The sequence below is a fragment of the Cebus imitator genome, unplaced genomic scaffold (genome assembly GCF_001604975.1).
Source record: "Cebus imitator isolate Cc_AM_T3 unplaced genomic scaffold, Cebus_imitator-1.0 Scaffold779, whole genome shotgun sequence".
In the NCBI taxonomy this organism is placed as follows: domain Eukaryota; kingdom Metazoa; phylum Chordata; class Mammalia; order Primates; family Cebidae; genus Cebus; species Cebus imitator.
Genome location: NW_016108094.1, coordinates 247,121 through 257,311, shown reverse-complemented (window position 1 = coordinate 257,311; position 10,191 = coordinate 247,121). Strand labels below are relative to the sequence as shown.

The following is a 10,191-nucleotide window of genomic DNA, read 5'->3' as shown; positions in this document are numbered from 1 at the left end:
AGAGGACAAGAGAGAACGCCACATAGCCTGATCACTTGAGCCAAATCCTGTAGCCGGCGGGAGCACAGTGCATTTGAAGGAGAGCCGAAAGGGAGGGAGGAAGGGAGCTGAAGCCTGTGACCTGAGGAACCGAGGGGTGAAGCCGAGGGGTGGACAGAGAGAGGCTGTACGCTAACTGCCACTTAAACAAGGAGTTGACAAGATCATTCTGACTTGATCACTTGAGACTCCATAGCAAACACCCCGCCCTCTCTCAGGTATTGCATGTCCCCTCTGTGCCTGGCACAGGGTGGAGGACGCAAAGCTGCAGTGCCTATCGTTCAGAACTTGGCCTCTGCCATCCAGCAGACCTGGTGCAGATGCGGGTTCTAGTGCCTCTAAGCCATGCGACCTTGGGCAAGCCATTTAAATACTCTGAGCCTGTTTCTCGGTCTAGAAAACAGAACCACTAATACCTGCCATCAGAGGCTGTTGCCGGGAATTCACACAATCATGTTTTCTTGAGTGCTTGGCATGGGTCTGGCAGGCCCTTGGTAAGAGGTTTAATTAGTCCATGTATTTAGTTAACAAATGTTTCACAACTACTGGCACCTCTCTACGTGCCACAGGCTATGCAAGTTGCCAGAACGATTGTGAATAAGCAAAGCTCCTAGAGCTTATATTCTAAAGGGGTGAAAAATAAACAAGCATGTAAGATAATTTCAGGTAATGATGAGGACTGTGACTAATTAATTAATTGTAGTATGGGGGAAAAGAAGATAGGGAGGGGACAAATTTAGATCAAGTGGCCACAGAAGTCCTGTTGGCAGAGGGAACATTTGACTAGAGATCTGAATGTATGATCTTAAAAAAAAAAAAAAAAAGGACCAGCCAAGGAAAGATCTAGAATAAACATTTTCCTAGCACAAGGAATAGCCAGCGCATAGGCCCTGGGGCAGGAGTGACTGGTCATCACCAAAGACCAGCAAGCAGACCAGTGTGGCTGGAACAGAGCTGGCAAGGGGGAAAATGCTCCCGCTAAGAAGAAAAATACTGGTTGGTTGGCCGAGGCGGGTAGATCACTTGAGGTCAGGAGTTCAAGACCAGCCTGGCAACATGGCAAAACCCCGTCTCTACCAAAAATACAAAAATTCGCCAGGTGTGATGGTGCACACCTGTAATCCCAGCTGCTTGGGAGGCTGAGGCAGGAGAATGGCTGGATCCCAGGAGGCGGAGGCTGCAACAAGCTGAGGTCACGCCATTGCACTCCAGCCTGGACAACAGAGCGAAAATAAAAAAAAAAAAAAAAAAAAGAATGCAAATATTGACAATGCCCTTTCTTGCAAACTGCTGTACACCTCTCGATGTAGAAATAAGAAATCTGAATGGGTTTCCATCTTTAGGCGGCTTGCTTAGCTTCCGATAAACAACTTAAGACACAAGCGCTTAAGCTGTCACTTGCCCGGTGCTACAAGGTTCCACCCCTATCCTCTGAGAAAATGCGCTCTAAGGATGGGAAGACTGTGACAGACAAGACAATAGCGGAAGAGGGAACAGCAGATTGTTAAGTGTTTGTGGTGCTTAGGAGAGAGCAGAGGGTAATTTGGGGGAGCAATCGGGGAAGACTTCAAGGAGGAAGGGACACTAGGGCTGGGCTTTGAAGGATGAAGGCAGTGACTGGGAAGAGAAAGACAAGAACTGTGAAGGGAAAGGTGGAGAGGTGGACTGAGGGGATGACCCAGGGACGACAGGGGCCTCGGTCTGTGAATGGCGCTGTCCTGGCCTCTGCAGATGGAGTACTTCGGCACCATCGGCATCGGAACCCCTGCCCAGGAATTCACCGTCATCTTTGACACCGGCTCCTCCAACCTGTGGGTGCCCTCTGTCTACTGCTCCAGTCCTGCCTGCAGTAAGTGCTCAGCCTGCCCTGCCCCACCCTTGCTCCCCAGCACCAGCTGAACCTGGGGAACCCTGGACACCCAGGGGCTTCAAACAGCTCCCACCTCAAGCCTGCTGGAGCCACTCACAGGCATTTATTGAGCACCTACTATGTGCCGAGCACTGGGCAGGCTCTGGTGCTCCAGGGGGTCAAGAGATGAGTGATAGGACCCCTGCTGTCAAGGACTTCACAGTCTGAGGACAGAGGGAAGCTATCCTGAATAACCACTGCCTAGGAGAGGCCATGTGGGGTGCCCAAAGCAAGACAGGGCCAAAGGACCACAGAATAGCCCACCAGGAAAGGGTCCTGTGTGAGAAAATGGCTTCAAAGCCTGGCTAGGACGCGCTAGAAGTGAACACTGAGTTCATTAAAAAAAAAAAAAAAACTAGAGCTTCGGTGGCTCAGGCCAGTTGTCCTGGTGATAAGGAGGCGAGGCTAGGCATTGGAGACCAGCCTGGGGAACAGAGAAACCTCTCATCCATTTAAAAAAAAAAAAGAATTATGGCTAGGTACGTGTAATCCCAGCACTTTGGGAGGCTGAGGTGGGCAGGTTGCCTGAGGTCGGGAGTTCGAGATCAGCCTGACCAACATGGAGAAACCCTGTCTCTACTAAAATACAAAATTAGCCAGGTGTGGTGGCGAATGCCTGTAATCCCAGTTACCTGGGAGGCTGAGGCAGGAGAATCACTTGAGCCAGGGAGATGGAGGTTGTGGTGAGCCAAGATCACACCATTGCACTCCATCCTGGGCAACAAGAGTGAAACTCCATCTCAAAAAAAAAAATCGTTGGTTTGCTAATGAAACAGTTTGTCTTAGAAGTCAAGAACAGTGTGCGTTGCAGGTTCCTTCCTATTCTAGTGTTTTAACATGAGTTTTAATTAAGAGGTGGTGCCTTTGGCATCGTCCACATCATAACAGGAGCACTGGCCAGGGGGTGGGGGGTGAAGGTGCTGATCACTGGGCAGCCATGGGCCTGCTCAATGTTGGCCTGGAGGGTCCCCCGGGGGCCCTTAGGATTGGCTGGGACCTGCCATCAGTGAATAGTCCCAGCAGTTCAACAAGACAGGACAGAAGCTGGGGTCTCTTGGGCTCCAAGGGTGTAGGGGAAAGGTCACTGCTCCCCTCTGGAGCCCCTCCCAGGGGAAGACATCCCATCTCGGGAAGACATCCCAGCCATGACCCTCGCCCATCTCTCGGAGACTGATAATCACTCTTGCCCTTGCAGCCAACCACAACCGCTTCAACCCTCAGGAGTCCTCCACCTACCAGGCCACCAGCCAGACAGTCTCCATCGCTTACGGCACCGGCAGCATGACAGGCATCCTCGGATATGACACTGTGCAGGTGGGCACCCGCAGGCTGCCGCTGCATCCCACCGTCAGACACCCCCACATAAGCTTATTCCAGCAAGATGAGTCTCAGTGATCACAAAAGTTACCTATGTAGGGGGGCACGGTGGGGGAGAAGCAGCTGAGACGTAGCAGGCATTGCTAGCTGGGGTGGCAGTGAGTAAAAGGGTGGGGTGCCTGGAGCCAGAAGCCACCCAAGCAGAATGTTATGGAGGGGTGCTCAGTTCTCTGCTAGCACCTCCTCCTTTTCCTCCTTCCCCTGACCTGCAGCCCCCCTAAGTCACGAAATCTCCGCTTGCCCTCTCTGCTACTTTTGGGGCACGGCAGGAGTCAAAGGCCCTGATTTGCCTGGGGTCTGCTTTGCATTTGCTCATCAGAAACAAACATACAGCAACCGTCTGTTCTCCAACAAAATCTCACACTGAGTCACAGACTGTGGCCATCTGGAGATCAGCTGCCATGGTTACCTCCAGCGGAGGAACAAGCCTTCCAGGAGACAGTCCCTCTCCCCTCCTTCCAGCCTGATATCCCGGAAGCCAAGTCCTGCACCAGCTGAACCAGGGTGGCTCTGGGCCCGAGGGTGGTGCTCAGAGCTCAGTGAACATGAGCTGATGATGACCATCATCTTCGTTCCCCCACTCAGGTTGGCGGCATCGCTGACACCAATCAGATCTTCGGCCTGAGCGAGACCGAGCCCGGCTCCTTCCTGTATTACTCTCCCTTCGATGGTATCCTGGGGCTGGCCTACCCCAGCATTTCCTCCTCTGGGGCCACACCCGTCTTTGACAACATTTGGAACCAGGGCCTGGTTTCCCAGGATCTCTTCGCTGTCTACCTGAGCGCGTAAGTTGGATAGAGAGGGGCCCCCTCCCACCTCCCCTCCAGAGGTCACAGTGTTCCGGCCCAGCCAGGAGCTGTCCAAGGCTGGCTGGGATGGAGAGGGTCCTGGGAAGCAAGGGATTTGCAAAGTTGGCATCTGACGCTGGAGAAATGTGTCTTTGGAGAGTAACAGTGCCAAGTCTCTCTCTGACGGACCACGTGCACTCTTATTTTACCAGCATCTCTGCCCCCTTGATGTGCACAACTCAAATGTTATTAGCCATTTGCCCCCCAGTGCCAGTTCTGTCATCCTTGGCCCCCAAAGATGCCATTTAAAGTGAATACACTCAGTGTGGCTCACGCCTGTAATCCCAGCACTTTGAGAGGCTGAGGCGGGAGGATCACCTGAGGTCAAGACCAGCCTGGCCAACATGGCAAAATCCTGTCTCTACTAAAAAATACAAAAATTAGCGAGGCATGGTGGCAGGCATTTGTAATCCCAGCTACTCAGGAGGCTGAGGCAATGAGAGTCACTTAAGCCTGGGAGGCAGAGGTTGCAGTGAGCCGAGATTACACCACTGCACTCCAGCCTGGGCAACAGAGTGAGACTCCGTCTCAAAATAAATAAATAAAGTGAATACACTTAAAACAGACCAGAATTCCATAGCACAAAAATGAAAAGATTTGATCAAGACATATCGTGAATGATGACATTTTTAAATCATGAAAGCATGTTTCTTTTATGATTTAACAAAATCTCGGTTCCAGTTGTGACTATTAGTTAATTCGAGGAAGGAGCAAAGAATAAATGAACAAACACACAAATGAACAAAGAATACATCCAATGTCAGTTCTGGCTGAGTAGAGTTTTATGCAAGAATATCTGAGGGCATCATCAACTTTCATAAGACGCTCAAATTTCCTCTAACAATCACGTACGTCCTCCTCTTTTGAAATAGTTCACGAGGGTTTGCCATCATTTGCGTTTCCTCGGTGGGTAACTGTGCGTCTAGGTCCTCACTGTATTGTATTGCACTGTGAGATGTTTGCAGCAAAGGTGGGGTGGGTTCAGTGAGTAGGGTCATGTTTTATAAATGGCCAGTTCTCGGATGATTAATTTCTTGTTGCCGTCTACATTTGCTTCTGCATCTAACCTGAAACTGCAGAGATTTCGAAAATGAATACTGCGATAACAAGGACCCCTGCAATTTACAACAGGAAGGCTCTTTGACATTTATTCCTCTTGGCCAGTTAATGTTAAAGGTGGCTTTTAAACATAATCTGCCTTAAATATTTTGGCAGGGCACAGTGGTTCACACCTGTAATCCCAGCACTTTGGGAGGCCAAGGCAGGCAGATCACGAGGTCAAGAGATCGAGACCATCTTGGCCAACATGGTGAAACCCCATCTCTACTAAAAATACAAAAATTAGCTGGGCGTGGTGCCACATGCCTGTAATCCCAGCTACTCGGGAGGCCTGAGGCAAGAGAATCGCTTGAACCCAGGAGGCAGGGGTTGCAGTGAGCTGAGATCGCACCCCTGCACTCCAGCCTGGTGACAAAGCGAGACTCTGTCTCAAAAAAAAAAGAAAAAAATATTTCATGTGGGACCATTGTATCTCTTCAGCTAGCTCAGAGTTTCTCAGTCTGGGCACTATTAACATTTCAGACCAGCGTAAGTCCTTGCCGCCAGGGGCTGTCCCATGCATTGAGGATGTTTGGCAGCATCCCCAGCCTATACCCATTTGATGCCAGTAGCATCCCCTACCCCCACCCGGTCATGACAATCCAAAATGTCTCTGGACATTCCCCTGGGGGCAAAACCGCTCCCAGCCAAGAACCAGTTATCTTCACCATCAAGTCCTTAAGAGCCGACACTGTCACATGTATTCACTTCCCGGGGGTCCCCATGGCAACTAGAGTGAGCACCATGGTGGAAACCACACACTTTGGAACCCAAGAGATCTGCGTTCTTCCAAACTTAGTTCCACCACTCCTCAGCTGTGTGATCTTCGGCAGGTGACCTCACCTCTCTCTGGCTCAGTGTCCTCCTGGTAAGTGGAAATAACAGTGACAGTGCCCACTGCATGGGCCCTGGCCTAAGAAGAAATGAAACCACGTTTGTCACACCCCAGCACAGCCCTGGCAAGCGCCCAACCAAGGGTAACTCTGAGGATGCAACAGCACATGTTGAGACAAATGAACAAACAAAAGAATTCATATCTTCTCCCCTCACTTTCCGTAGCAATGACCAGAGCGGCAGCGTGGTGATGTTTGGTGGCATCGACTCCTCTTACTACACCGGAAGTCTGAACTGGGTGCCTCTTTCTGCCGAGGGTTACTGGCAGATCACCGTGGACAGGTGAGACCACCATGGACAGGCAGCATCCAGGCCTGGGCCCCAAATCCCATCTCCTTATGGATTAATAGCTAACCAGATTCCCAGAATCCCCCCCAGAAACAGCTGGCACAGGGGAACCCACTCCAGGGGAAGGTGGAAGTTGGACAAGACAGAGAGACCCCTAGAAAGACACCTCCCTGGGGGAGGAGGGAAGGGCTGTCTGGGAAACCGAGACTCTGCAAGGGTGAAACAGCCACTGTCCTCGTAGTCACAGAGGCAGGACAACACACCAGCATCCCTGGGGAGAGCTGGGGGACCCTCCTGTCCACACAGCTCACAATTTAAGGAGCCTATGAACCAGCACATGCTCCTCCTACTTGAGGAAAAATGCCACCTTCAATCTAGAAGGAGGGCAAAATGGCTAAGAAATTGTGTGGTCATTTCGTTCCACCCTGCTCTTCAGGGCCTCCCTGGTTCCCCTGGCAGCCTCATTTCCGTGCTGTTCTTGCCCCAGCTCGCTAGCCAATTGTGCGGGTTTTCCCAAGAGTGAACAATTTCCTGGGACAAAGACTTTTAGTACTAAAACTGGGACCATCCCAGGCAAACCAGGACACATTGGTTACCTCATGTCTGCCCAGCCATGCTAGAATGTCACCTGTTATGTATGAAATTTTTCTTTTTGGTGTTGCAAAGAAAAATTAGTACTGGGACAAAGGATCTCTCAGCAAAGCAATTCTTTTTACTTCCTGCAGAAACGGTACTCCCGCTAGCAATCTTGCCATGGGAGTACAAGAAAGGAAAGCAGACGTATTTATTTCTTATGCATTTGGGGTTAACTGCTGTGTCTGATGTCCATTGGCTGGAGCCAGACCTCACAATCTAAGCTAAAACCCGATTGGCTAATAACTTGAAACTTTTCTAAACAGGTAAAAGCAATGCAGAGCAAAAAACAAGGAAGTCAAAATAAGGAAGAGGCATAGGGTGAGCTGGGACGCGCCGGTGAGCACGTCCAGCACAGACATCTTGGTTAAAGTACAAGGACATAGAATGTACTACATGCCCCTAAGCACGTCTAATGGCTACATAGGATAGGGCTTCTAGCAAAAAGGCAAGAAGGCTCTTGAAGAAAGTGTTTTAAACAAACTATTATTTCTAACACTTATGAATGTTTCTTATACAAGAAAGGAAACTTTAAAGAGGAGCTTTTCTACTTCCTCCAACTCCTGCCCCAGCCCTCTGGTCTCCGTCCCTCTCCAAATGTCGTCTGCTCTGCCGGTGATGTCCACCTTCTCTCTTCACCTGCCTGGAAACCCCGGCTGTCTGCTCCCCTCCATCGCCTCTCACCCTGGACCCTGTTTCTGTTCCCTGCCGCCTGCCCAGCTCATCATCCTGCCCTTCTGCCAACATAACTCATCTTGCCAGCTAGGCTGGGGGCTCCCTGCAGCCTAGAACTGTGAGGTGTCTTGTTTAGCTTTGCATTTCCCATGTCTGGCACAGAGTAGGCACTTGGGAAGTATTTGTTGGGTAAATGGATGCAGGATGAATGAGTGCACGAATGAGAGGAACAGAAATTTCCCGCACTGGCCAATGGCTGGGTCGGGAAGGAACGTCTGGGGTCACCTGGTTCCTCCTTGGAGAGACGTACCCCTGAGGGTTCAGGGGCCTTCACGTGCGTCTTGCCCTCAGCATCACCATGAACGGAGAGGCCATCGCCTGCGCCGAGGGCTGCCAGGCCATTGTCGACACTGGCACCTCTCTGCTGTCCGGCCCAACCAGCCCCATCGCCAACATCCAGAGCTACATCGGAGCCACTGAGAACTCAAATGGCGAGGTGAGTCCAGCCCCAACTGCTGTGTTCTACACTCAAGTAGTGGGTGTGCCAGGCAGAAGGGACGGAAACCCTACTAACTTTTCACACCCTCCCTCCTTCCAGATGGTGGTCAGCTGCTCAGCCATCAGCAGCCTGCCTGACATCGTCTTCACCATCAATGGCATCCAGTACCCTGTGCCAGCCAGTGCCTACATCCTGCAGGTGAGGGGGCTCTGGACCACCCACTAGAGGGGCCCACACAGAATGTGGCCACAGAGTCCCCCTCTGCAGAGGGAAAATGCACCTCCACGAGCTGAAGTCAAGAGGCAGAGGCAGACTAACATCTGCCCTAGACACCTCCAGAGAAAAAGAATATATTAAAAGCAAATGCAGGAATAAGAATTTGGATACAGCCCCCTAAGGGAACAAGTGAAGCAAAGGTTATTGGAGTGAAAAGATTTGGACCCCTGGGTCCAAGTCCTGGGTCTGAATTACTACCCCATTGATTCTGAGCAAGCTACAACTCATCTCAGCCTCGGTTTTCTCATCTAAAAAGTAGAGACGGCAGCTTTCCCCACCCTCAGTGCAAGGTTGGGTTAACCAAGTGAAACTGATCACATCAGAGACAGCAGGGGCTGGGCAAATGGAAAGCCTAATTTCCGTAGGCTGGGGCTTCTGACACTCCTAGCGTCTCTACCAAGGAGCAAATCTTTAGCTATACGAACCACAAGAAAACTCCTTGCCATCTATTATTATATGTCAGGTGGAAAACTAATTTTGCTAGTGAATTGATGTGATTCAACAAGAAGCACTGAGGCCTGAGCCCCCCAGGGATTCTGATCACATTAGGAGAAGGTGAGGCCTGAGCCATGGAGTGGGAGCTGCAGAGGTTCAGCTCCCCAGGTGATTCTAATATGCAGCCAAGGCTGCAGCCCAGTGACCCAGTGAGGCAAAAGGGATAAAGGCTCATCCCAATTGCCCCTGGATGGGATCAGAACAATCATGAGAAAAGGCTGTGTCGGCAGGGTTTTCAAACTCCTTCCTAGCAGCTGAATGCTCCCCAAGCCTCTTAACTCTGAGGATGTCAGGGTCTGGGTGCCTGCCAGAAGCTCCAGATAATGTCCAGTAATCCGTGGAAGGCAATCGTGCTGTGAACAGCTTCTGCAGGCAGACTCCAGGCTAAGGACAGCTGAGTCCCTGGACACAGCCAGGAAGCTCCTCCTTGCACGTATCTTGCAGCTGGACCAGGGTGCCCTGGATGCTTATCACCCAGAGCCTGGCACTGCTGCATCGGTGTCCCAGCTCCACTTTTATTCTCCTTTTGTCCAGAATGAGCAGAGCTGCACCAGCGGCTTCCAGGGCATGAACATCCCCACCGCCTACGGAGAGCTTTGGATCCTGGGTGATGTCTTCATCCGCCAGTACTTCGCCGTCTTCGACAGGGCAAACAATCAGGTCGGCCTGGCTCCCGTGGCTTAAGCCTAAGTCTTTCCAGCCACTTCCCAGGAAGATCTGGCCTCCATCCTGTGCCCACTTTAGATGTATATAATTAATTCTCCTGACTGTCCTTCCCAGGAGAATGTGGAGGTCTTGGCCCTGTTCCCTATCCTACCAATAATGTAGAATAAAAACATAACCTCCTGAAACAGGTTTTTGGAGCTGCTTCTCTTTGCTTGTCTTTTTCCTTCACATTACGGAAGTTAGCACACCAGGGCAGGGATCAAAATGACCACATCCCAACACAGCGACCCCAGTAGCGGACCCTTCATGATAGAGTCAGGAAGACAGAGGGAGGTCAGGGGGCTGTGCTGGAAGCATCATAAAAAGACCTAGGGGCCAAATATGCTGGGCTCATTGTCTTCTCATAGAAGGGACACTGGGAGCTGAGACTGTGCATTGTACTCCAGCCTGGGTGACACAGAGACTCCATCTACAAAAAAAAAAAAAAAAAAAAA

General features: G+C 51.0%; 1 protein-coding gene across 2 annotated transcripts in view; it reads left to right on the top strand.

The window, feature by feature from the left end:
• LOC108297197 (pepsin A) overlaps positions 1-9,886 on the top strand; it is a 10,926-nt gene extending 1,040 nt beyond the window's left edge. The window contains exons 3-9 of one of the 2 annotated variants that reach the window (XM_017519876.2): positions 1,771-1,888; positions 3,144-3,262; positions 3,911-4,110; positions 6,331-6,447; positions 8,113-8,257; positions 8,360-8,466; positions 9,575-9,886. In XM_017519876.2, coding sequence (XP_017375365.1) covers positions 1,771-1,888; positions 3,144-3,262; positions 3,911-4,110; positions 6,331-6,447; positions 8,113-8,257; positions 8,360-8,466; positions 9,575-9,602 — 834 coding nt within the window. In that variant the 3' untranslated portion in view covers positions 9,603-9,886. Of the gene's footprint in view, positions 1-1,770; positions 1,889-3,143; positions 3,263-3,910; positions 4,111-6,330; positions 6,448-8,112; positions 8,258-8,359; positions 8,467-9,565 lie in introns of both variants that reach the window. The other variant, XM_017519877.2, reaches the window with a different exon arrangement.
• Positions 9,887-10,191: the final 305 nt, after the last annotated feature.